We start from the raw sequence: 26,358 nt of genomic DNA, 5'->3' as shown, positions 1-26,358 counted from the left end.
GTGTGGTTAAGACATCTTATCATCCAAATCATTCTTAATAATCAAGCAATAAAAGCGGATAAATAAAATATAAAAACCAATAAATCACAATTTATCCAAAAATAATATAAGCCAAATGTAGTCAATAAAGCGACCGTGCTAGAACTACGGGGTCGGGGAATGCCTTACACCTTTTCCCCGCTCAACAGAATCCTTACCCGGACTTTATTTTCGCAGACCAATAATAATAGAGTCAAACCTTCTTTTGAATAGAGATTCAAATAAAATGTGATTTGGAACACCCAAAAATCAATTCCAAGCGGCGACTCTGTAAATAAAATAATCTCTACTTAAGTTTGTCACTTTAATTGGAAAAACTGTTTAACCTACAATCCACTAACACACACATATTTTTGGGGTAGAAAAGGGGTGTGATACCATTGGTACGAGAGGAGGAAGAAGAGGTAGTTCTCATGGAGAGAAGTCTAGATATTCTGAACTTATAAAGCTTAAGCACGATGTTCCTCAAACCAAACAGAAAAAAAGTATGTTCTATTTACCCCCTAAGTTTTCTCTGATTATCAGAACCTTAACAAATCCAACTCCATACAAATTATGAGAAAGACAGTGCAAGCACATCAAGAATCATGAATTTTACAATAGAATTGCAGGGTGCTGGTAATCTCAACTTCAATAAGAAATTTTAGGCGATGATAGATTCGAAAATACCAACTGTGGTTGCACTGCTGGAGACCCGACTACAAGTGCACAATTTTCTGATGGTATACTTCAACTTTACTAAGCTTGATTCAACTTTACGAATAATGCTGAGGTACATTTGGATCAAATTGGAACAACCAGCCAAGAAGTCATGCTATGATCAAGGTAAATCCCGCTTCACCACCTTGGCAATTTTGTTGTAGCACAAACTTGAGTACAACAACTATGTCTCGGTCCCAAACAAATTAGCACAAACTTGAATAATAGAATAAAACTGTGGAATAACATAAAAAAACATTGCTGACTGCTATAGTGGTGCCTGGTTTATAGGAGGAGATTTTAATCAAATAACCCCCATTAGTGAAAATTTGGGGGGACTACCTATTAATAATATTAGAGCTAGTAAGTTTATAGGCTGCACAGACACTGTAAATTCATTGATCCTGCATTTAGAAGCTAAGATTATTCACCTACCGAGGAGCTATTCTGATCATAGTCCTACGAAATTGTGCCTTTTACTAAGAAGCGTCCTAGATCATACAATAACCCTAGCAAGCGCTACACCTAGGTGTTATCGGCACATTCACCTAACATGAATTTCATGTTCCTGGTGCTCTTTATTCTTACTTTGTTCAGAGGCACAACATACCCCTTCAAATACTACTCAAGAAGAGAAACAAAGATGACTACTATTAATTTGAATATAACGCGACCAAGCACTTCAACCAAATAACTGTTCTTGCAAAAGAAATTGTTGTTTCATCGTAAAGGAAAAAGGACCAACAAGATCTCCAAGCAGATATTGTTCAAAGATGAATGTAATATGTAATGTCTTGTTGTCTTTGAGACAAGAAACAGAATTTAACATCACTTGAGAAAAATGCATAAAGAACTCTTACTATTTATTAATTACATGATTTTCTTCATATGAGCCTTTGTTGTTGCTGCATCCCTGGCACCATCTTTAGAATATGGCCAAATTAAGCTTTCAACGTAAATGTTTGCCTCGTGGAAGGCATCACAGTTGATAACCTTTTGATATATAATCAAGTCATCCTTCGGATTGTAAATCGTGAAAAACGATCCACAGTCCAACAAAATTTCACCTTCATTTGACTTGCAAAAGAATGGAAAAAGCAGATTCGCTACATAATTATCAGGACGATTGATGTTAATTATCCTTGTCCAAGATTCTTTAACCCCATTATCTTTCATAACCAACACATACACGCGACCACTCCAATTATTACAAAACAGAGAAAGATCACTTCCCAACACTCCCAAGCACAACGTAAAACCAAAATCTTCTTCTCCATAGCAGAGTTTCTCCACCTTTTCCCATTTCTCATCAGCCAAATCAATAGAAACGATGCCCCAACTATTATAAGAACGCAAACTCTGTGAAGTACTATTATTAGTACAATAAAGCTTCCCATTCACAAACATACCCTTCGACCTAATAAATACCACCCCTTCCTGAAAATAATCTACACTTATCCAAGAATCATTATCTAGACTAAATTTTTTGGCCTTAACATGATGCAAACCGTCACGACCCAAATAACGGTCGATACCCACTATTTTATAATCGTCATGAAGTTCATCATATCCAAAACCATACATGAAAGAACAACAACCTCTAGGATCAGGTAATTTCTTGAATTTCCTAATTGACGGATTCCAGAGAAAGAAATCTGTTCCCTGAACGGAAAAACAAGTCAACCCATTGACAGAACCCACAATAAAAGGATATCTAGGAAATTTATGGGTATTTTTATAAGGATAATCTAAGTCATATGCTTCAGACCTTCAGTAGTATCAGAGTCATAAAGTAAAGAACTAACAGAACAGTTCTTAAGATCGTGCTCTGGTGGAGATAACCCCACCATAAGCCTATGGTGGGTGTAATCCTTGTTATTAGCACATATACTGAGATGGGTTTTGACAAACTCAGGGCTAGAGATTAAAGTGAGCCAATATTTTGAAACGCACCTGAATTGTAAGAGTGATTTTACTGGCAACCTCAATAGGATTTCCGTGATGAGTTCGGGTGGCATATTAATCGGGATTTTTAAGCTTGAATCTTGCATTGAAGTGGAAGAAAATTGAGTGAGTTTGCTCCGTTTTGATTCCATTTGGGCTCCGCAAATTTGACAAGACGACAATTAGGTTTGATATTTTTTATTTTCTTTTGTGTTAATGAAGATTTTCCAGTTTGTACAGTATACTTCTCCTTTTCTCCCTCCTACAACATATATTTAGTTCAAGAGACCCAAAAAAAAAAAAAAGGTATATCAAAATTTGAAAAAACTGATATGTAGTATTGGAAATTATGGTATTTGGTATGGTATTTGATTTAAGTTTTTTTTAAAATTAATATTATGTATAATCCCATTAGTGGGGTCTGGGGAGGGTAATGTTTGTTGGAAGTGGAGGGTGCTCACCACTAGAGCAACCCACTCTTGTTAGTACCTTACTTAAAAATATTACAGTGTATGGCTTTATGCACTACTTAATATTCAAGCCGAACAAATTGAAATTACCAAATCAATAAGTCGAAACCGAAAGGAGAAAAGTGAACCATACCTAATTTAAAAGTGAATTTAATTATGTATGATATTGGTATAGCATTTTAAGAAATCGAATACTGACATATTAAATTGAAATATCTAAATACCATACCATACCGACCACCGAATACCCGGGGCAAAGTACACAAATCCGATTTTAGGACGCCTAACACATCAAAATGATAAATTACAATAGTAACAATACAAATACCTAATCGCTAATATATATATATATATATATATATATATATATATATATATATATATATATATATATATATATATATATATATATATATTGATTATGATATTTAGTATAGCATGCACTGGCAGCCTCGTGAAATGGCTCTTACATACATACATACATATGACTGTTGACTGATTTATATATTGGTTGTGAAAAATTGAGATAACTGATATTGCATTTTTCCCCTTGTTGAGCATGCATTGGTAGCTTAGACTCATGTAGTGGCTCTTATGTTATATCTGAATATTGACTAACTCGTATCATGATCATGGGAAGTACTGACATAACTAATATTGTATTATATCTTCTTACGTAAAAAGCATGTCTAAATTTCAGTTTTTATTGAGTTTATATTGGCAAACCCATTTGATGTTATCATGTTTTATTTCACGCTCTATTTTCACATGCTTATTGAGTTATGAGTAGGTGTTAGAGTCGACCCCTTACCGCCTCTATTTTAAAAGGCATTTTTGGGGTGAGCCCGGGGCGAGGCGTACCAAACACGCCCCGGGGCGACGGTGTGGGGCGAAAGTCTCAAGAGGCGTACGCCCCGCAATTTGGGGCGTACGCCCGGGCGTTCGGGGCGCGTTTTTTAGTAAGGAGTAAACCTTAGAGATTTTTTCAAATTAAAATAAAATTTGTTGAATTAGTCTTTCATATAATACCCAAATTCTCAAAAGTCAGTTTGGTAATTACTCAAAAGGTTTAAAAAGGAACTCAAAAGTATTAAATTTAAAAGTAAAGCTCCATGAGCTCTGTAGCGAGCTAGAGACTAGGCTCTGGGAATTTGAATATAACTTCTTGTAGAAATGTCCAAATGATGAACGGGTTGAAGCGTTAGAAATTAGACTCAAAGGGCTGCTTTAATTTGATAGGTAGATCACCTCCTAAATCATTATACTTTGGTAGCAGCATACTTTTGAAGTAGGATCTTATGCGAATTGAGACATCATTTCCACTTAATATATCCAACTTGTTCCACACGAATTCTTTCTATTCACAAAACTCCTTAGGGGTCGTTTGGTAGGGTGTATAATATAGTGCGGAATAAAATGTATTAGTAATGCATGAATTAGTAATGCATGGGTTAGTAATGCAAGCATTAATTATGCAGATATTATTTCTTATCTCCTGTTTGGTGTGGTATATTAAAATTCTAATGCATTGCATAATTTTTAAGAAAAATAGTTGTTTACAAAAATGCCCTCCATATTCTCTAGCTTTAAGGGACTTTAAGGATAATTTTGTCTCTAACCATGCTAATGCATGCATTAATAGCTTTGGTATTACTAATGCCATTATTTTCTATGCATTACTTATGCATAGGATCTATGCTAAGTATGATGTATAACTAATACAAGTATATTAGTTATACACAAGTTGAAAAAATATACCAAACAAGGTATTAGTAATGCATAAAGCTAATGCTTGCATTATTTTTGCTAATACCTCCTACCAAACGACCCCTTAGTATGTTTCAACACACATTAAACATATATTTTTTTATTTCAAAATAATTTGGCCCTATCCCATAGGTCTCCTTTAATATTCGAATACGTTATTCTCAAATACAGTTGGCGCACTTTAAAACCTTAAATCATTAGAAAAATTTAACAGGGCCTTACAGATCTGATACCAATTTGCCACGATCTAAAATTCCACCAAAGACTGTGATGATGCTTAACCCGCTTGCTAGGCAAGGTAACACACAACAATAACAACAACAACAATATAATCCAATTATTAAACCATTTAGATGTTTTATGATATAATTAACAGTGCGAAATAAATCTCAATTCCATAATATAAATACATAATCAACGATAAGGTCTAAACATGACTACAATCGTCTACAACGCCCAAATTTTGGTGTCACTTTATCACGAGCAACTAGAGTCAACTGAACAAATACATCTGTCCGGGAAAAGAAATACATAGACAGAAATAGATAAGTAAGGAAAGATAACTCCGTGTACTGCGAATCGGATCATGTCAAGCAACTCACTACGAAATCTCCAATAATACACCTACTCAGCTCAAGGGATACCGTGAATACCAGTCTCGGAAGTGTAGTATGAGTATAAAGTCACGATACTCAATAAGTATCAAGTCTAGCATCAAAGAAAGTAGCGGTGACTGTATTTTAAAAGGCGTGGGCATAAGGCGAGATGTTTTACATATGCCTCAGTGGGGCGTAAGCTCCATAGGTATTTAGTTTTTAATATTTTATAAAATAATATAATGACAGTAAATATTTATAAATAGGTAAAATTGCATAAATATTGAAGAAAACTATATATATGTGTGCTCCATCCCCACAAAAAATAAATCAAAATAATCTATTATACGTTACTTACAAGCACAAGTAATTTGAGTCAAAGAATAAAGTTTTCTATATAGAGGAATAAAAAGGATGATTAACCTGCAATTTGAACTTTGAATTTGTTGCTAGGAAGAAGAATGTAGTTCTCTTTGTATTTGTAAAAAAAATTAAATATTCGTTGCTTTTTGGAGATATTAGCAGACTAGCGGACAAGATAAAAAATTAAAAAAATCATGAATTAGAGCTTAAATCAATAAAAAAGTAAATATTTTAATTTACTCTGTAAATTCTATTTTATACTATTCAATTCATGAAAATCATGATTTCAAAATACTAAAATGAGTAATTAAATTAGTAAATCATCGTTGGCTTGCCTGGCGGCGGTGTTAGGCGCCATAATGACCAGTGGCGAATTTTGGGTCGTGACAGCTTGGTATTAGAGCATTAGGTTCACTTAGATCTCACGAGTCATGAGCAAGCCTAGTAGAGTCTTGCGGATCGGTACAGATACGTCTGCACTTATCTTCGATAGGCTACAGGGCTGTTAGGAGCACTTTCCTTCTTGATTTCCTCATTGTGCGGTTTGATTCCATTAAGGCTTATGGCTTTACTTCCTTCTTACTCAATCTTATGGATAAATATAACAACCTTTATCCATAATAAATTCTATATATTAAGGGAATAACCTTTTATAGCAGCTTAAATTCGCACCAATACCATAGAAAATTTTATTAAGTACTACTCTCCACATAAACTAAATAAAACGTTAACTTTCTCCGATTTTTTATAGGGAATCTACAGAAATGTCCCCAAAAAGTCCCAACTTACCAACCTCTAGCCATTAATCATAAACTTACCAAAACTATCCAAACACATAAAAATTGAAAAATCAAAGAAATAAGGTTCTTTCTCTTCGAGAATCACAAACAAAGATCCCCTTCCATAATTTTAAGCGTAATTAGCAACATTAGATGTAAGACGGGAAGGAAATTTCATGGATGAGGTAGCAAATAAGATGATGAAATATAATGAGGCAACAAATAAGGAGAGGAAATACAATATATATATAAATATATATACAAGATTCCAAAAATCTAAGAAAAAAAGGATTTTTTTTCAATGGGTATGGTTGAGATTCATTAAAAACATATAGATGAGTCAATATACACAATTTGAGGAAGATTGGAGGTGATTTGGACTGAATTGGTATCAAAATTCGTAGTTAAAATCGAGTTCAAAAAGTTCTTCTAGGACACATGTATCAAACATGTATCACGCATGTATCTCACTCGCAGGTATACATGGATATACATGCGATACATATTTGATATAAATATGATACATATATGATACACAAGTGATGCATAGTGTGATACACATGTCATTTTTTCATGTTCATCTTCTACTTCGAATTTTCAATTCAAACCACCTCAAAACTCCACCAAATCATCCCAAAACTGAGACTCAAGCTCCTTAAGATGTATCCAATCTATTCTAATAACACCCACTCAAAAGAAAGTAAAATTTTAACTTTTTTTGGCTACAAATAGCTAATTGGCTAATATACCCTTAATTGCTCATATGTGTACCTAAAGTCTTAGTTGAAAATGCCTTATTGTTGATAATGTATAAATATGCTCGAAAGTAAAAAAAATGAGTTGATGATATAAATTGTGTCCACTGTGCCAAGAATGAAAATCATACTTGTGGTCAATGGTGCCAATAAAATGAAATGATGTGAGAAAGGTTATTAAATGAGCATCGATTTAAGTGTTTTAAATGAATTCTAAAATAGAATTGCCTAAAAGCTTATGTACTCAAACCATGTCCAAATGTGGTTGTTTTAATCGAATGCTATGCTTTGCAAGTATTTTCAATGTGTTTTGAGCTCTTATATATTTATGAGTTGAAATGGTGTATTTCCCTTTTTGGGGAAAAGTATTTCAAGAATAAATGATGTGTTACTTGTTTATGATTTTAACTTATGCTTCGATTGCCAATCATTTTACTTTATTTTTTGGAAAGAAATCCATTATGTTTAAAGCATTCATTAATAATGAACCTAAAGTCGTGATTTTCGGAATATTCTATATATTGATATTTATGATGATGACCCATGAAAGAAAAGAAATAAAAGTGTGAAATATGAAATACGACCATTGTGCCATGAAAAAAGAATCACATGTATGGCCCAAAGAGCCAATGAAATAATGATGTTGTAAGTGGTTAAAAGTACCAATGAAGCTATATACAATATGAAAGGTCATGAGATAAATGAAATATGTATTTATGTTTCCTTTGTATGCAAATCAAAAATGTCTTTCCCCTTGTTTGGGATGAGATTGATGTGACAAAGTTATTCCCATTATTTGGGATGAGATTGATAATAGAAAAGGATGATGTCTCACATTAGACGGCCTAGCCGATCGGGTCGTGATCAAATGCCATGCCGCACACATGATGGTGATTGTGCTGAAAATTGTAATTGAAATTATGATTGTGGTTGATGTCTCTAATGAGATGGCCTAGCCGATCGAGTCGTGATCGGACTCCGTGCTAGAAGTATGGTGGTATTGGTATTGAGAATGATTGCGGTTAATATCTCTAATGAGATAGCCTAGCCGACCGGGTCGTGATCGGACTCCGTGCTAAAAGTACGGTGGTATTGGTATTGTGAATATTGGTACTGTGAACGGTGGTATTGGCACTATGAATATTGGTATTGCGAACAGTGGTATGTCTCATTTATATTTTGATTATCACTTCACAATGTTATATTCATATTTTGGAAATTATTACGTTTTAACTTGGCGTTTGAATATCATTGATTGTTGATTTTTGTTTCCATGGTCTTCTCTTTCTTATATTGGTATTCTATTTTGAAAGAGGACAATTAGCTTTACATACTAGTATTATTTCATATGTACCAACGTCCCTTTTATCGGGGGGCATCACTTCTTTTACATCTCCAGATCATGTACATGTTTCCACGGTATCTATGCGTACTAGGCAACTCTATGTCTCATTTGTCGAATTTATGATGTCATCACAATGATTAATCATGTCAGTACTAATGGTAGTATCCTTCATGTCTCTTAAGCTATAACTTCCTGAAATACCCTTCTCAGCACGTTGATGGATTCTTGAATAATTCCAGCAAAATCTCAAACCTCGTTGTTCCTGTTTGTAACGAACCTATCGAGAATTGTAGTTTCAAACATATCAAAGAAGGAGCATCATCCCATGATCGAATATATTGGATAGGAAGTTTTATGGTAATATTCAAGCTAGAACATCTTAGAGTAATTGTTGGAGGTTGCCAAAGGTTTAGTTTAGGTGTTTGGTGTAGAGATTTAGAGTTGAAGAAAGTGAACGGGTTATTCTCCAGATTTTCTCTATGAATATATTGGGTGAATTGTTAAGGAAGGTAAAGTACGTGTAGTCCCACTAGAGCTTATGAAATCTTGAAGGAAATAGGCCAAACTATGAGTATGATGTTTCCCTATTATTGTCCTTCGTGTACTCAGTGTATCATGTGTCTACGTCTATGAAGGTAATTATAAATCATTTGTCTATCATTCCGGTGAAAGCTAGTGAATGTAAAGTTAATGGATAATTGGATTATGAGGGGTATCTAATTGCCATCCTTGTTAGATAAGTCCGAGAGTTGAGATTGCCTCCGTTAATGTGTTATGACGAAGTCTATAAGTCGAGGAGGCCACCTTGAGGTCCAAAAGTGTTAAGGAAATAAAATGTTCTCACTTAACTGTATAGTCAAATGATTGTGAATCGAAAGACACTTTATATGTGTTATGATTTAAATATGTGCAGCTCATGTCCAGATATCACTCTTGTTAATATGATGCTTGTAATATTGAGATTAATGTTGTTGATATATATATTGTGATGCTTTGTGGAGTTGTGGATATATTGTTAGGACTGGTTTTGATAGTTCTCTGACAGGTAGATAGGCCCGAATACAGAGGAAACTCTGTCGAAATTTCTGAACAATTTGGGAGTTAGTCAAATTTGAGAGTTTGAGATGTGCGAAAAAGAAGAGATGTGTTATGTTAAGTATTTGGGGATGGACTCTACTCCTCATTCGAGGATGAATGATCCTAAGCGGGGGAGAATATAAGGCCCCATTAAAATTTTCTAATGATTTAAGGTTTTAAAGTGCGCCAACTGTATTTGGGAATAACGTATTCGAATATTAAAGAAGACCTAAGAAATAGGATCAAATTATTTTGAAATGAAAAAATATATGTTTAAGGTGTGTTGAAACATAGTAAGGAGTTTTGTGAATGGAAAGAATTCGCGTGGAACAAGTTGGATACATTAAGTTGAAAGGATGTCTCAATTCGCACAAGATCCTACTTGAAAAGTATGCTGCTACCAAAGTATAACGACTTAGGAGGCGATCCACCTATAAAATTAAATCTCTTTGAGTCTAGTTTCTAACGCTTCAAACCGTTTATTATTTGGACATTCCTACAAGACGTTAGGTTCAAATTCCTAGAGCCTGGTCTGTAGCTCGCGCAGCCTGGTCTGTAGCTCGCTACAGAGCGTGCCTAGCCTGGTCTGTAGTCCGGTCCGGAATTTTGGAGTATCCATTCTTCTATTTTTATAACCCAAACCAACTTCGATAAATAACCCTTGAAGCTCATTTTGGAGAATATTTTTGATATTTTTAGAGAGAAGTGAGAGTGTTCAAGAGAGAGGAAGAAGCTCAAGTGCTTTGTTCATCAAGATCTTGTCCAAGCCTTAAAATCCAACAAGAAATCCCTCAAGTTCTTCATTTATGAGGTAAGGTTTCATACCTTAGTTTTCAATTTCGAATTTGGGTAGAAGATGGTTGATTGAGAGTATGATTCTTGGGTGTGAGAGTATTATTTATACATGCATGTACCAATAAGGTTTATGGGAAGATTGTTGAGCTTAAATAAGTAAAGATTAGGTTGTGAAGTGAAGAAAATCTTGTGAAAGAACCTTGTAATCAAATTTGCACATCTAGTATTTGATAAAATACTCAAGTGAGCTCAGTTCATGAATATCTTCCTAATTTGTATTCAATTTTGTTATGTCTCGAAATAGATTTGGATTGCTAGAATTTACAGAATATTGTAGTACTCTAAGGAAAGCTCAAAGTATTTCAAGAATAAATTATGTATTACTTGTTTATGATTTTAACTTGTTCTTCGATTGCCAATCATTTTACTCCATTTCTTGGAAAGAAATCCATTGTGTTTAAAGCCTTTATTAATAATGAACCTAAAGTCGTGATTTTCGGAATATTCTATATATTGATATTTATAATGATGACCCATAAAAGGAAAGAAATGAAAATGTGGAATATGAAATACGACCATTGTGCCATGAAAGAAGAATCACATGTATGGCCCAGAGAGCCAATGAAATAATGATGTTGTAAGTGGTTAAAAGTACCAACAAAGCTATATACGATATGAAAGGTCATGAGGTAAATGAAATATGTATTTATGTTTCCTTTGTATGCAAATCAAAAATGTTTTCCCCCTTATTTGGGATGAGATTGATGTGACAAAGTTATTTCCCTTATTTGGGATGAGATTGATAATAGAAAAGGATGATATCTCACATGAGACGTCCTAGCGGATCGGGTCGTGAACGGACGCCATGCAGCACACATGGTGGTGATTGTGCTGGAAATTATAATTGAAATTATTATTATGGTTGATGTCTCTAATGAGATGGCCTAGATGATCGGGCCGTGATCGGACTCCGTACTAAAAATACGGTGGTATTGATATTGAGAATGATTGTGGTTGATGTCTCTAATGAGATGGCCTAGCCGATCGGGTCGTGATCGGACTCCGTGCTAAAAGTACCACGGTATTAGTATTGTGAATATTGGTACAGTGAACAGTGGTAATTTGGTGCTAAAGATTTCCCAACCAAAAATAATATTATCATCATATTTTGATTATCACTTCACAATGTTATGTTCATATTCTGGAAATTATTATGTTTTAACTTGGCATTTGAATATCATTGATTGTTGATTTTTGTTTCCATGATTTTTCCTTTCTTACATTGGTATTCTATTTTGAAAGAGGACAGTTAGCTTTACATACTAGTACAATTCCATATCTACTAACGTCCCTTTTGCCGAGGGCACATCTTTAATGGATGCAAGTGGTTCATCAGCGGGCAGCTTTGGTCCTCGTTAGCAGTCACTCTCTATTCAGCAGGTTTTGGAGAGCCCTACTCTATTTCGGGACTGATATCATTTGAGTTGTACATTGTGTTTTAAGGTATAGCCAGGGCCTTGTTGCCGACACTTCCATACTACTCTTCTGTTGTACTTAGAGGCTCCGTAGACAGGTTGTGGGTGGCGTTTGATGTGGGAAATTGATCTATAAATATTGGTATTTGGCAAACATATTTTTCATTATATCTATAAACTTGTAATATTTTGGAAATTGTGAATGAAGCTGCTAATGGAAATGAAATAGAAGTTGCTAATGAAATCTTATTAGTACTTGATTAATGGAGTACATCTCCTCTATATTCATGGTTGATTTTGGGTAGAATGAAATCTAACATGCTTGCTTAGCCGGGTTTACTCGGTTGAGCGCTGGTCGCACTCTCCGAGTTTGGGGTGTGACAAGAGCTTTTGGTTCTAAGGGTCTCACTAATCACGAGCAAGCCTAATAGAGTCTTATGGATTGATGCAGAAACGCCAATATCTATCTGCGGGAGGCTATAAGTAGAGGCGGAGCTAGGATTTGAACTTTATGAGTTCAAGATTATAATCCTTTTAAGTTACTGGATTCTAAATTAATAATGTGTACATATTCATTGGATTCTTAATACTAATTCAGGGTTTGAACAAAAGCTATTGGGTTCGGCCGAACCCGCAACCAATATTGTGGCTCCGCCCCTGGCTATAGGTATAACGACCCGAACGGTATTTTGAGTTCTAGCGTTCCATTTAGCGATTCAAGACTTCGAGTATGTTCGTTTGATATATTATGGCTTGCGTGCGTGATTGATTTTGATTTTCGGGAGGTTCATGAGTGTTTTGGAAGAAGTATTCCCAATTTGGAAACTCTAAATTGTTGGAATTGACTAATGGTTGACTTTTATATAAACGACTCTGGATTGGTGATTGATTGTTCTATTAGCTTTCATATGATAGTTTTGGACTTGTACGTATATATGGATCAGATATCGAGTGACCCAAAGTTATTTTGGTGCTTCTAGTCGAAAGTTAAAAATTTGAGCCATGAACATTTGAAATTCTTTAGTTTTGATGCTCCCTATTCAGACGATTGTAATCATGAAAGGTGATCTAAAGCCGGGCAAAATTTCACCTTCATTTGGCATGCCAAAGAATGAAAAAGGCTAAAAAGCACACAGCATCATCAGGATTATCTATAATTCTTGAATCCCATACTTTTTCATAACCCACATATCTATGTGAGTCTCCAATTATTATAAAACGAAAAAGATCACTTCCCAATACTTCCAATGTAAAATCAAAATCTTCTTCTCCATAGCAGGGTTTCCACCTTTCCTCATTTCTCATCCGCCAGATCAATGGAAATGTCGCCCCAATTATATTATAAGTACGTAGGGCGGCCCGACGTATTTTGGGGCCTAAAACAAAATTTTAATGAGGGGCCTTAATGTTTTAATTTTTTATTATTATTTGAAGTCAATTTTTTTTATTTTTTTAGATGCAAAGTTACTAATAATTTTCTTATAATCAATTTCTCCTAATAAGTCTTTCTTAATTGACAATATAGCTAACTCATTTAAATCTCTCTTGAGACATTGTTGATCTTAGGTAAGATTTTATCTTCTATTTTTATAACCAGATTCACACTTTCTATTTGACATACTTATCTTCTAATAAATAATCTAAAAATGCACTAAATAGCAAAATATTAAATTTTAGATGAGAAAATAATAAAAAGATAGAATGATAGAACCTAATTCAAGAACGGATAACTTGATATCAAATTAAAATTTCTGCTCGAGTATGCTTGTCGTAAGACTTGAATTATTAAAATAGAACAAAAAAAAACACCCCACTATTTCTTGAATCAATACACTGAACTCCGAAGTCTAAAGCTCCACAATAATTCTTGATCTTTGGCTATGAAAAAATGGAGTCATGAATTGATTAATTGAAGAACAAAGTATAAAAATATAATATAGTGACATAGTGCTATTAGTGCACATTCCTCTTTGAAAATAATCAACATTTGTTCAAGAACCACTAGTTAGGTTAAATATTTTAGCCTCAATATGACGCAAATCGTCACGACCCAAATAGCACTCAATACCCACTATTTTATAGTCGTCATGAAACTCATCATATCCAAAACCATACTTGAAAGAGTAATAACCTCTAGAATCATGTAATTTCTTGAATTTCCTAATTGATAAATTCCAGAAAAAGATTATGCTCCCTCACCGGAAAAATAAATCAACTCATTGACAGAGCCTACAATAAAAAGATATTTAGGAAATTTATGGGTATTTTTATAAGAATAATCTAAGTCAAATGCTTCAGTATTAATGCAAGTTTTTTCTTTCAATAGCCGGCCAAACGACTACACACATTCATAAAGCAAAGAACTAATAGAACAATCCTTAAGATTGTGCTCTGGGGAGATAACCCAAGCATAAGTGAATTTGTTTTAAGTGAAAATGTTATTTAAAAATTAAAGTTGTGTTTGAACATAAATATAATTTTGAGTTATTTTTAAATTTTTGTGAGTGATATAAGTGAAAATTTTAAAAAATAGCTTTCTGAAGTTTTTAAAATTTTTAAAAAATTTCAAAATACATTTACAAGTGAAACTTGAAAATTTTATGGCCGTTTGGGAAAAAGTGAAAATTCTTATGATAAGAAGAAAATATAGTCAGACTCTTAAACTGAATGGGCTGGAAACGAATTGTCAAAAATAATACCATTACTTCTAACCGAATATTTCTAATTTCAAGGGTGTTATAGTAAAATCACAAATTTCAAAACGCAACGACCACCACAAAAATTCTCAACCCCCTTCAGAAATCCCCGCGCTTATCATTACACACACGAACACACACACACTATTCTTCTTATTCTTCATCAATGGCTTCTAAAATCTCTCTTTCTCCTCTCTGGAACCTTCCAATTTCCACTCAGAAATCTCAACTTTCTCCTCAATTTCCCCTCCTACAGCAGTTTCCTTCTTCTTCTAGGGTTTTCTCATCGAAATTGAAATCGAATTCTCACAGATCTATATTAGTTTCAGCTGCTGTCACTGAAGAATCGAAAACTTCTCCTCCGTCATCATCGTCGCCTGCTTCTTCCAGCAAAGTGGTTCTCGTCGTTGGTGGCACCGGTGGCGTTGGTATTGCCCCTATCCCTAAGCTTATTATTATGACACAAATTATCATAGGGATGTTGTTTTGAAATTGAAATGAACTAGATATCGTAATACTAGAAGTAGTTGTAATTACCGGTTAATTCTGTGAGCACTTTCTATTAGAGTTTGAGTTTTAGCACGGCCTGTGTATTTTGTTTTTTTACACAATCAAATCACCTATTAAAGATAAATCTCTTGATAGGCATTAATACGTAAGTTGGTAAAAAATATCTTTACACTGTCAGTTTATATAACTTAAGTCCTTTTCATTCTTGGCATAAACTATTTATGACTTGGGCAAAAATATTGTGCTTTAAAACTATGGTCAATAGGATAAGATCTTAGCTTGTTGTAGTTACCTTAGGTTGGCCCGGCTCGGCCCTTGGTCAAATAAAGATGCTTTGTCTTATGACTCTACTAGAAATGAACGTTGCAACGAACATATGATTACTAGAAGCGAATTTAGGATTTAGAGTCAGTACGTTCCAGATGAGTGTGATTTTACTTTATGTATGTATTTTAATTTTTTTGTTCATGTGTACATAATTTGAGCTAAAAGCTATAGGTTCAATAGAGCCCACAGAATCCTCTCTAGATCTACACTGTTAATAGTCCCTGTTTGCTGATCCTTTGGGTCCTTCCCAGGTTGGTTTCTGTACAAGCCTTGTGGGAGAAAATTGACCTTTTATTTGAGTTCATAATATATAACTGACCGAGCCCCCAGGGCGCGCTTGGCAATTGAAGAGATGAAGTAACAACCTTATCGAGGTTCAAATCGTAGCAGAGACCACTAGATGAATTTTTCGACTTTCTTGAAATCCTTGTGGGCAGAGTTACCCGATACTAGTACTGGTGAGAGATAGCAGGTACCCTGTGGAATGCAAGATGGTCCAATCAGAAGATTGTAATTGACAGGTTTCATTAATGAAGAGGGATCTGTTTTTTGATCATGTATAGTCATAATTAGAACCTAAAATGATTTATACCTACTTAACAACCTTTGGTTAGGGCGTTTGTTGTCTCTCTATATGATCCTTGACCCGACCGGTAGAAGTAAGGATTCAACATTAACTGGAGAAACTGTCAATGGAGTATAGTAGTTAAAATTGGAACCTTTTTGTTTTAAATACTTATGTCTTTGCAAGTTGAGCTCTGATTAATATCTTAATATGTCTGCTGCAATTTGCATGTCTTACGTGTACATGTGTGATTCTATCATTTATCTGTGTATGTGAAAATGAAGTGTCTTCTCGTTGATGAATTTCTTGATCAATAAGCAAAAGTGCTTTCATTAAAAAAGCCAAGCACTAAGTCCATACTGGACAATATATTGATCAAAATTAAAGCTCAGTGCTGGACATTAAAAAATCATCCCTCTTCAGTCATAATCAGAGTTGTACCGAGCTAACATAATCTACAATATTTCGTCCATCATATACAGTTTGTTCTTATACATCCCATTGCAGAATCTAGTGTTGGCTGCTGCACGTTTGAGGTTTTAATTTTTCTATTTCTTTGATTTCAGTATTATGTTTTAGATTTTGCATCGACATATCTAATATCCAATGCAACAACTTTTTAGAGATGATTTCATTTGTTACACAGTATCATATTATCTTCTTCATTCATTTCTAGACGGGACATGCTTAGTATGCGCTGCGGAATTCTTGACCTTAGACACAATATTTTCTCGAATCCTTGGCCAAACTCTATTTACTGATGGCTGAGTATCAGTATATATTTTCAGAAGATACTTTTTATACTGAATGAGGGGGAAAGAAAGAGTGATTTAAAAAGTCATATCTTTGCTATCTCAGTTCCTGAATTTCTTGAAAGCTTTGCTTTCAAAGGTGAAATAACTTTAGACAACAATATTGCTTCCCTTTTACATAATAGAAAGCAGGGAGTCGGCGTGTAGTTGCTCAAGGATTATTCTGTCTAGGAATTACATTAGTACCTTTGTTTTCCGATGAGGGAAAGGCATCGATTTTTAGGTTAGTATCTTATTCTTGCATAGATGTCCTGCTTGTAGGTTTCACTGAGTCATGTGAGAAGAAAAACATGGATTAGTGAAGGATATCCTAGTGGAAATGGCCCTACACCCAGGTTGAGGGTTCGGGTCAGCAAAGAGAAAAAGTAGAAAGCCACCATTGACCACTCAGCGGGGCAGGATTTACCATATTCTAAATAACAAATGAGAATGCCTATAGTATTTGATAAATCGTTTTACTCTGAATAGACTGCATAGTCATGTTATTAGATAGTTTCATCACACTGTATAACTGAGATTTAATGAGTATAATCCAAAATAAAGTGCTTCGTATTACCAATTTAGTCAGAATTTTATCTGCTTAAAAAATTTAATGTGCCAAACAATTTATGCTGGATATGGTTGTACTGAAATAAGTTTATCATAAGATTCACTTAACTTTTCGTATATATGTCTGATGCAGGACAGATAGTTGTAGCATCATTGCTTAATCGGAATGTCAAATTGCGTCTCATTCTTCGAGACCCTGAGAAAGCAACTACTCTATTTGGCGAGCAGGATGAGGAAAAGCTGCAGGTTTATCTCATTCTTATATGGCTGTGCCAAACTTATCCCCCCCCCCCCCCCCTACCGGGGCCCCAATTAGCTGGGGAAGTTATATTCTTTGTTTTAAAGAGGATTTCTCAAACTTTAGACTGTTTCCAAACTTTATAGATATGGAAAGGTGATACACGGAGTCCTACAGGCACAGATCCATCTGTATTTGAGGTTTGTTCATTACATCTAGAACGTTTTTTGGACTTCCCTGAAAAATTTAAATGGCTTAATAACTTTCTCAAATTGCTGCTGGACTGTTGACAACTGAACTTTCAGGGTGTAACTCATGTCATTTGCTGCACTGGGACCACTGCTTTTCCATCCAGGCGATGGGATGGAGATAACACTCCAGAAAGAGTAGGTTAGAATCTTTCTAGTGGGATGCCTATATTTATATGATGGTTTATATAACCATGTTCCGATGTTTCATTAAGCAATATATAAAAAGAAGTATTGTTAGGAATAGAATGAGTATGAATATAGAAAAACGGAGAAGGAACCCAAAGATAGAAATCTATTCTAATTATTTATCCCAAAAAAAAAGAAATCTATAATATTATTTTGTTTACTAAGCCACTGAAAACTTTTGCTATGCGCTATTTACTTTTTATATTTGATGCAGGTGTCTCTAGTAATTGCTGTCAAGTATTCTATAACTATTAAATGGATTATAATATATGCTTTAGTGGTTGGATTGGTGTATAATCAACTTCACAGTATACCTATGAGTTTCCTGCACTGTGTATAAGGACTGTACCGTGATTTTGTTTTTTTGATAGGTTCATTAACATGTTCTGAGTTGTTGTCTTGTCCTTGTGTCTCTTTTATATCTGATAAAACTGAAAGCAATTTTGATGAATTCTTCAGTATACTTTCTATCTGAAGCTAATTTCTCAAAGTTTTTGTATCAGTAGTCTTTCTTTATGACACATATGCATTTGTTTGTGTAGATTGGGAAGGTGTGAGGAACCTTGTCTCAGCATTGCCTCAGTCGTTAAAAAGAATTGTTCTTGTTTCATCAATTGGCGTCACAAAGTTCAATGAGTTGCCTTGGAGGTACAACGCCGCTCATATTTTGACCTCCTCAAATGATTATCAATTCATATATATTTCTTGTTGATGTTGCCTTCCGTGCATGCATCTAAAATAGGAACATGGAGTAATGATTTGGCACTGTTAATTTCTTTTCCAAGTAAGAATCCAGTTTAGCTTTTGAATGCTACCTTTTGTGGAGTTCGAATTCAAACTACTTCGTTATAGTGGTATTGATTTAGGATTAAGTTTTTGTTTTATTTTATTTTATTTGACTTGAGAGGTGTGCTGCAGAGGTTCTGTTTAAGGTTTTCTTTTTGTATTTTCTGGTTTTGATTCAATTAAATTCTTGAATGTCTTTTAGATTATTTTGCTATTGAAACAAAAAGTTGCTCATCAAAGTAATTTGTTCTCGTCATATTCTGGTTACTGCTTCATGGATCTTTCTCATATCTTTTTAACATATTGCAAAACTAAATGATGGATATCAAGATTTATAAATATGTATAACTTGTATCAGATTTGGTGATTAATGAATCCTGTTGTGTTTTTCTCAAATATTTTTATGATAATTTTTTTCTGAATAAAGTCCAAGTTCCAGATTTCGGTTCAAAATTACTTTTTTCATTTGAGAAAGAAAAAAGAAAGTTCTCTTTACCATTTGCGGTTGAGTTTGGCTAGAGCTCCTAAGACACTATTTGGCTCGTTTCTTTTTTTGCACCATCTTCCATCAAAGTTGGTTCATTTCTTCTTTGCATTGTACTAATTGACTATTGGTGAATCTCCTTAGTTATTTTGTTTCCTTTATTTGTATTTTTGTACTGTTATTTTATTCCTTTATTTGGGCAGATTTTGGTGCATCTTTAGTTTGTCAATTACAGCTCCTTATCCTATAATTTAGGAGTAATTCTTGGTCCATCCTTTGTATTTAAAGAGCTTTGTACATCATGAATAAATGAATGAGCCTTCATACTCTTCCTGCTGTGCACCTTTATTGACTTCTGTGTTCCTTTATTTTACTATATATAGCATTTTTCGGTTTAGTGCCTGAATTGTGTGATATGTCTAGATTTTGTATTAGTATATTAATATTTAGCATCTATTTGACGTTGGACCCTAACAGCGAATGGCCTTCTCTACTGGATAAACTCTATACACTAGTAAATCTCCATCTAAACTATTCACTGACTTCTAAGACTTGGATATTCTTGGCTTATGTGCACATCACAAAGAAAATAAAAAGGTAATGAATTCTTGTGATGAACTGAGAAGGAATGTTTAAGTGTGGGAGAACTTATGGATGTCAAGCAAGACATACACCTTTCAGAAGTATATACCAGCATCACATGTTTGATGATTTCCCCAATATGGGCGTTTAAAGTGACTACGTTTGCTCCTTGAAAAGCAAAATGAGATAGGAGATCTATAACTATCTCCATCCTTAAGAATGCAGTAGGTTCGTTGTCTTTTCCCCCCTCTCATAATGTTGTTTCCAACTTTTGTTTTGTAGTATCATGAACCTTTTTGGTGTTCTCAAGTATAAGAAGATGGGGGAGGATTTTGTTCGCAATTCTGGTCTTCCATTCACCATAATCAGGTAGTTGAACCATTTTTGGTGTGTTCTACTGGCTATATGTTAAGAGTTTAACTTCTATACATTGACAGTGTAAAATAATTTTTATACTATTAGGTTCTGTAAAAGATAACTACAAGTAACTATCTATTATAAGTAGAATTAGTTACCTGGAAATAGAGTGGCAACCTGCGACGACAGGTTATATTATACTGATGGTTAACATTGTTAGCGTATATAAGTTAAATCCACATGTTAAATATCTCATATTTTGCTGTTACTTTATTCGCAAAGATACTGCTTTGGCTTATTCATCAGTTTGAAATACAGAGCTGGTAGATTAACAGATGGACCATACACATCATATGATTTGAACACACTGTTACAAGCTACTGCTGGCGAACGGCGTGCAGTTTTAATAGGTCAAGGTATCTACTCCTTTTGTTCTCATGTAAGTAACGTGAAATTAGCAGAGGGTGCTACTTTTTAAGTGCCTCATTAGGATCACATATGCTGCAGATGTGACTGACAAATTACAATGTTATTTCCCTCCATCCTATTACATTGGACATACACTTGACAACCTAAAGATGTTTGTTTGATAAGCTTCTTGAAAATAATGAGAAGTGAGACACATTTCACAAGTTGTGGTGATCAATTCAAAATTCAGAAAAGGTGTCCTCAAGACGAAGTAAATGTTGCAAGATTCTAACTTTATGTTTAATCTCCATGTGTCTAGATGGGACACAATAAGAACTAGTTTTGATAGGTAGAGAGTTGAAAGACTATTCCGTATGACAAACCGCCAACCTATGCACCCTCAATTTCAAAAAGCTTGTTACTTGCTGCTGCTTTTTCTCGACATCAAGCTTCTTAAGCTTAAAATACATCAAGGTTTCCATATTCACAAATTATCTTTAGATTTTTCCCTCCAGAAATTCGTGGATTTCGCTGATAACAATTTGCCTTTTGCTTTTGTCAAACCAAATGTAAAAAGGGCAAATTACCATTTTTCTTCCGGTTCCACCTCCAACCACAGGGTAGAAACCATCCAGTTCAGATATCCTTTATCATGATACTCGGAGCTTTCTTTGGTCAATATTCTTACTACACCTATAGGGTCTTCTAAGCATTTGAGAACCTTAAGATTCATTCTATGTGAGGATAGTTTTGTGTAATTTGTGTGAAAGCAATCTTGACTTTTTCTTCCTTCGCCAGACATGTTTTGTTTTTCCTATCTATTTTTACTATATTTGTTTGTTTATGCATGTTTCCAGGGGATAAACTTGTTGGAGAAGTTAGTAGGCTTGTAGTTGCAGAAGCTTGCATACAGGCGCTGGACATAGACTTCACAGAAGGACAAATTTATGAAATAAACTCTATTACGGTAATTATCTTGAGCTATACATATATTCTGAAACTAACTGTCTTCATGGATAAATATATGTTATTATCTGAAAATTAGCTTTGAATTGTTAAAGAACAAGATGGAAACATGGGATTAATCTGAAACTGAAAGTAATACTCCCTCCGGTCCACAATAAGTGACCAATTTGCTTTAGGCACGCCTATTAAGAAAATACTAAATTCTATACAAAAATACCTAGTATGACTAAACTACCCTTAATTAAATATTAATGTGAGGAGTAAGAAAACTTTTTAGGGATATGCACATAAGGGTAAAAGAGTAAAAACAAATTGAATTTTTTCTTGATTACATAAATGGACACTTATTTTGGACCAAAATGAAAAAGCAAATTGGTCACTTATTGTGGACCGGAGGGAGTAACGAGGAGCCTATACAAAGTTGGCTGTAATCTCCTTGAGAATTGAGCATTGTGTTGTAATCCAGTTGCCAAGTTACTGGACTTGGAGAGATGATATGAGGCTTTATATAAGTGGACGGGGAAGAGCTGGGAATGAAGAGGAATGGTAGCCAGCTTCTGTTCTGACTATAGCTGCAACCTATCCTATCTCCTACCTGGTCGTGCTCGATCACAAACTAGAATCTTTTTGAGATAAAGTAAAGAAAGAATTCTGGGCCTGGTTCAAGTTATGCCCATAACATTCGAAATAGCATAATTCAAAACCTAGTGGTAATACTTTTTTTTTTTTTTGTTTGAATGTTGTTGACATTTATACAAAATATTCTGTGGACAGCAAATTTTCAGATCATTACTTCTTTCCACTGTACCATGAAATAATGCAGGGTGATGGACCAGGAACTGATCCGCTGAAGTGGCAGGAGTTATTTAGAGCTCCTCAGAACAATTAAGTGCAGTTCAACTATATTTCTTATACAGATTATCAGAGGAAGCCCTGAATTTATATATACACATACACTAAACTGTAAGTCACTTAATACTATATGCAACGATTTGTTTGATGAGTTATTATGTCAATATAGATATTGTCACCCATATGTTGTCACTTGTCGGTGATCTAGAGAAGGGCGCATATTTCTTCGTCCTTCTACTTAATTCAGCCACTGGTATCATTTATCTGACTTTACATAATGTGTTCACTGATGATTCTCGGTGTTAGCATCTAAGCATTTTTCTGACAATTTTAATGGATTTTAGATCCCCCCAGTTTTATGATGGTCTACGTTTCTAGTTTTGATAGTTATAACCAGTAGTAGATAATTGAATCTTTCTTAGGGATTGTTGCATGTCTGGTCCTTTAATTGTCGATTAAATTGAATTTTGGTCGTGATCATTTGGTTTAAGAACTAAAAAACTGTTAAATATTTAGAACATTGTTAGTTGATTAATCAAAAATATATAACTGATCAAATTGTAGTTTACATGCTTAGTCATATATTACAACAACAGCTACTAGGCCTCAGTTTTGTCCATTTTGAATTAATTCAATTCAATTTAAAAGATTATTTTATGCATAAATGAATATGTGATCACAAAATCGAATAAGTTCTATCCAATTCGGTCTAATTCGATTAATATGATTTAAAAATATAAGAAAAATAAAATTTTAAATTAGGAAATACATCACTTCAATCTACATATAGCTCGATTAATATTATGTCTTTGATGCATCACTCTAGTTTCTAAAATTAATAAAATAATATTAGATGGATAAAAAGAGAAAATGATTAAAATCACATTCAAATAAAATGAAGATCTAGGAAAAGAAAAAGGAAGCAAATATACAATTTAAATAAATAATAAAAAGGAGATTGTACAAAATAGAGTAAATAACAGAGGTGAAGAAATTAAAAGAATTTAAAAGGAGCATAAAGAAAGAAGATAACAGCAAAACAGCTAGAACTTCAACAGAGCCTCGATCCTGAGTATTTTATGTGGAGTTTCAGTGCTTTAACCATGGCACCTGCAGTCATTTTGTGACTTGGGGTGCCACTTGTTATATATGTTCAATATTTTGAGGAAAATACTAGTACATATATATGATTTTACTCGAGCGACCGGGTGGCGTACCACCCCCAAGCCCCTACATAGATCCGCCCCTGCTTGGTGTCCAGGTATTTACTGTAACACTTTCCTCATTTGCACTTCACCCTTCACTTTTAAAGCTCAGGGAGGAATCAAAAACTTTTAGTATCTATAATGTGTACAAGCAAAAGTTTAACATAGAAAAAGGAATAAGCTAAGATTAACTCTACTTTTAGTTCTCGCAATATATGGACTAAGAAGTGGCCAATGATGATTCATATAGCCGACCTCAACCGAATTAATTAAAAATGGATCGAACCGACTAAATGTGCACCCAAGTTCAATCTCTTCACTATGGCCGGTTTGCATTAAAAGCAGTGGCACCAGGGACATTCACAGAATTTTTATAAGCGGTGTCAAAATTTATAAAAGAACGGGAATAATAACTTTAATTATCATACTTCTAGACAAGAAATAACTTTAGTCTATTGATTTTGTTGAGTTTTAAGTCAGAAAAAGTCCTGAATTAAATTCTACTTCATCACAACTTTTAACTGCATAGATTCTCTCAAATATTTGGCAAAAAAAAAACGATGTGCTAGTTTAGGTTTGAACCTATGACCTCTTAGATCATATTCAAGCACATAACCAATATACCAAGAGACAAATCATGCCAAGTGATGTCATTTTTTCCTACTTATCCGCTTCCTCGCAGTATTAATACGTATATTTAGCAAAAGAGTTCACAAAGCGATGTCGCCTGACACTGCTTCGATAAATGTGCATTCACCCCTGAGTGGCACCCGTAACCATCAAATCCTGGATCCGCCTCTGACACCAAGAGATGAGGAACTTTATTGTAGTCATTTTTCTTAGTGTAGCTATTTTGTATCCAAAACCCTATGACCTTACGTTAGGTAGGTCCACTAAGGGGGGTATAGTACTCTTTACCAAGAGGTTCTCCATTCTCAGGACTTGAACTCAAAACCTCCTGTTAATGGTTAAAGGATCCCAACCATCTCACCACACCCCTTAGTGGTAACTTCATAGTAGTCAAGTAAATTCTTTCAGTAGTTGATCCCAAAAGCCAGCTTTATTTTGGATTTTAGGCTGCAGGCTAAACTTTGCTTTACACGAGCCAATATGTGATGGGCCTTTGAAATCGTTTTTTGAGTTATCTAATGGATTATAATCGGATTTGTGAGAGACAGTTGATCTATCTTAATGCCACTTTCTTCTATTGAGAATGTTGAAATTAAGGAATCCTTAGCGAGCTGCTTTTTATCCCGGTAGAATAGTTGGTGGGTGAAAAGAATGATATGTTTCATGCCATACTGTATTTTTAGCAAGTTAATTTGCATAAAATGAATATGAAATTACCTGAAGTTCTATTTTCATATACAATCATCTTGACATGTTTGATCATTGAGAATTAAACTGAGTTTTTTCTTCACTCCCCTCGTTTCAAATTTCTTTCCTGTCTTTTGCATTTGTTTTTTTTTGTGCTCCAATTGTTCCTTCTCAATTTGTGATAAGCTTACCTTTATAGACGTGCACTGATACGTAGGTGTGAAACCATGATGAGTGAAGGTGCTAAAAGAAGATGAGAAGATCTTAAATCACATGGAAATAGTCGTGAAAGACCTACAATCTCTCAAAATCATGTAGATGTAGCGAAAAAGAGGATATAATTATAGAAAAAAGATATTACACAGGTGATAGGAAAAAATTAGTAGGACTAGGATTCAGATTTGCTAAGAGTCTTTTAGTCTGATACAATTAATATGTCAATAGAAAATGCAGAGAATTTTGGGTGCTAGAGAACTAATTGTTTATAATATTGGACTATGATGGGCTTAAATGGAGCGAGATAGACAATGAGGATTCTTCAACCCGACCCCAGTTCTTGTCGTTGTTATTACCTTTATGGACACAATTTTACCATGGCAACAGACATGATGCAGCTTTGTGTGTATTTTCTGTAATCTGAAAATGACTATGCACATTTTGAGTTTTCTGATGTCAAAGCAACTGCCTGAAGTTTATGTGCACTCTTTTCAACAGGTGAGGATATTTGTAAGTAGTAGATAGCGTACAGTAAGAAAGAGCTTATAGAAGCCAAGAATGCCTATAAAGATTCATGATCCTTGCTGCTGCTTTCTGGTTCTATCATGTAAAAAGCATATTATAACATTTTACATTTTTTGCGAGTTAGACTCCTTTATCTTCCCTTTTTTTGTTGTTGTTGTTGAAATCTCTCTGATATGTGTTGTGTATCTGCATAAGAAATGTTGCAAGGTTCCACAAAAAGAACCAAAAAATGAAGTGTCTACAGTTTTACCCCTTTCTAACATTTGGATTTTGGAATACTTATGATGTCCTGTCTGATGACAAGTTTTCTTAACTTGTTGCCTGAGATGGACATATGCAATTCCCAACCCTATAACCCCTTATCCTTGTGAATTAAGGGGTCGTGTGGTTCGCCAACAAAAATATGCAAGGATTGTAATATA

The 26,358-nt window shown here is 34.4% G+C and overlaps 1 protein-coding gene and 1 pseudogene across 1 annotated transcript; one reads left to right on the top strand and one right to left on the bottom strand.

The window, feature by feature from the left end:
- Positions 1 to 1,417: 1,417 nt before the first annotated feature.
- LOC107818899 (F-box/kelch-repeat protein At3g23880-like) lies at positions 1,418 to 2,929 on the bottom strand (annotated as a pseudogene).
- An 11,979-nt stretch (positions 2,930 to 14,908) lies between these two features.
- LOC107761634 (uncharacterized protein At5g02240) lies at positions 14,909 to 26,196 on the top strand. The gene is made up of 10 exons (XM_016579877.2): positions 14,909 to 15,228; positions 17,697 to 17,809; positions 17,948 to 18,001; positions 18,107 to 18,191; positions 18,781 to 18,886; positions 20,373 to 20,459; positions 20,766 to 20,863; positions 21,713 to 21,822; positions 22,645 to 22,784; positions 25,910 to 26,196. The coding sequence occupies exons 1-9, from the start codon at positions 14,967 to 14,969 to the stop codon at positions 22,708 to 22,710; spliced, it is 981 nt and encodes a 326-aa protein (XP_016435363.1). The 5' UTR covers positions 14,909 to 14,966; the 3' UTR covers positions 22,711 to 22,784; positions 25,910 to 26,196.
- Positions 26,197 to 26,358: the final 162 nt, after the last annotated feature.

This window comes from Nicotiana tabacum, chromosome 19, assembly GCF_000715075.1.
Source record: "Nicotiana tabacum cultivar K326 chromosome 19, ASM71507v2, whole genome shotgun sequence".
Taxonomy (NCBI): Eukaryota; Viridiplantae; Streptophyta; class Magnoliopsida; order Solanales; family Solanaceae; genus Nicotiana; species Nicotiana tabacum.
This window is presented reverse-complemented; position numbering and strand designations above follow the sequence as displayed.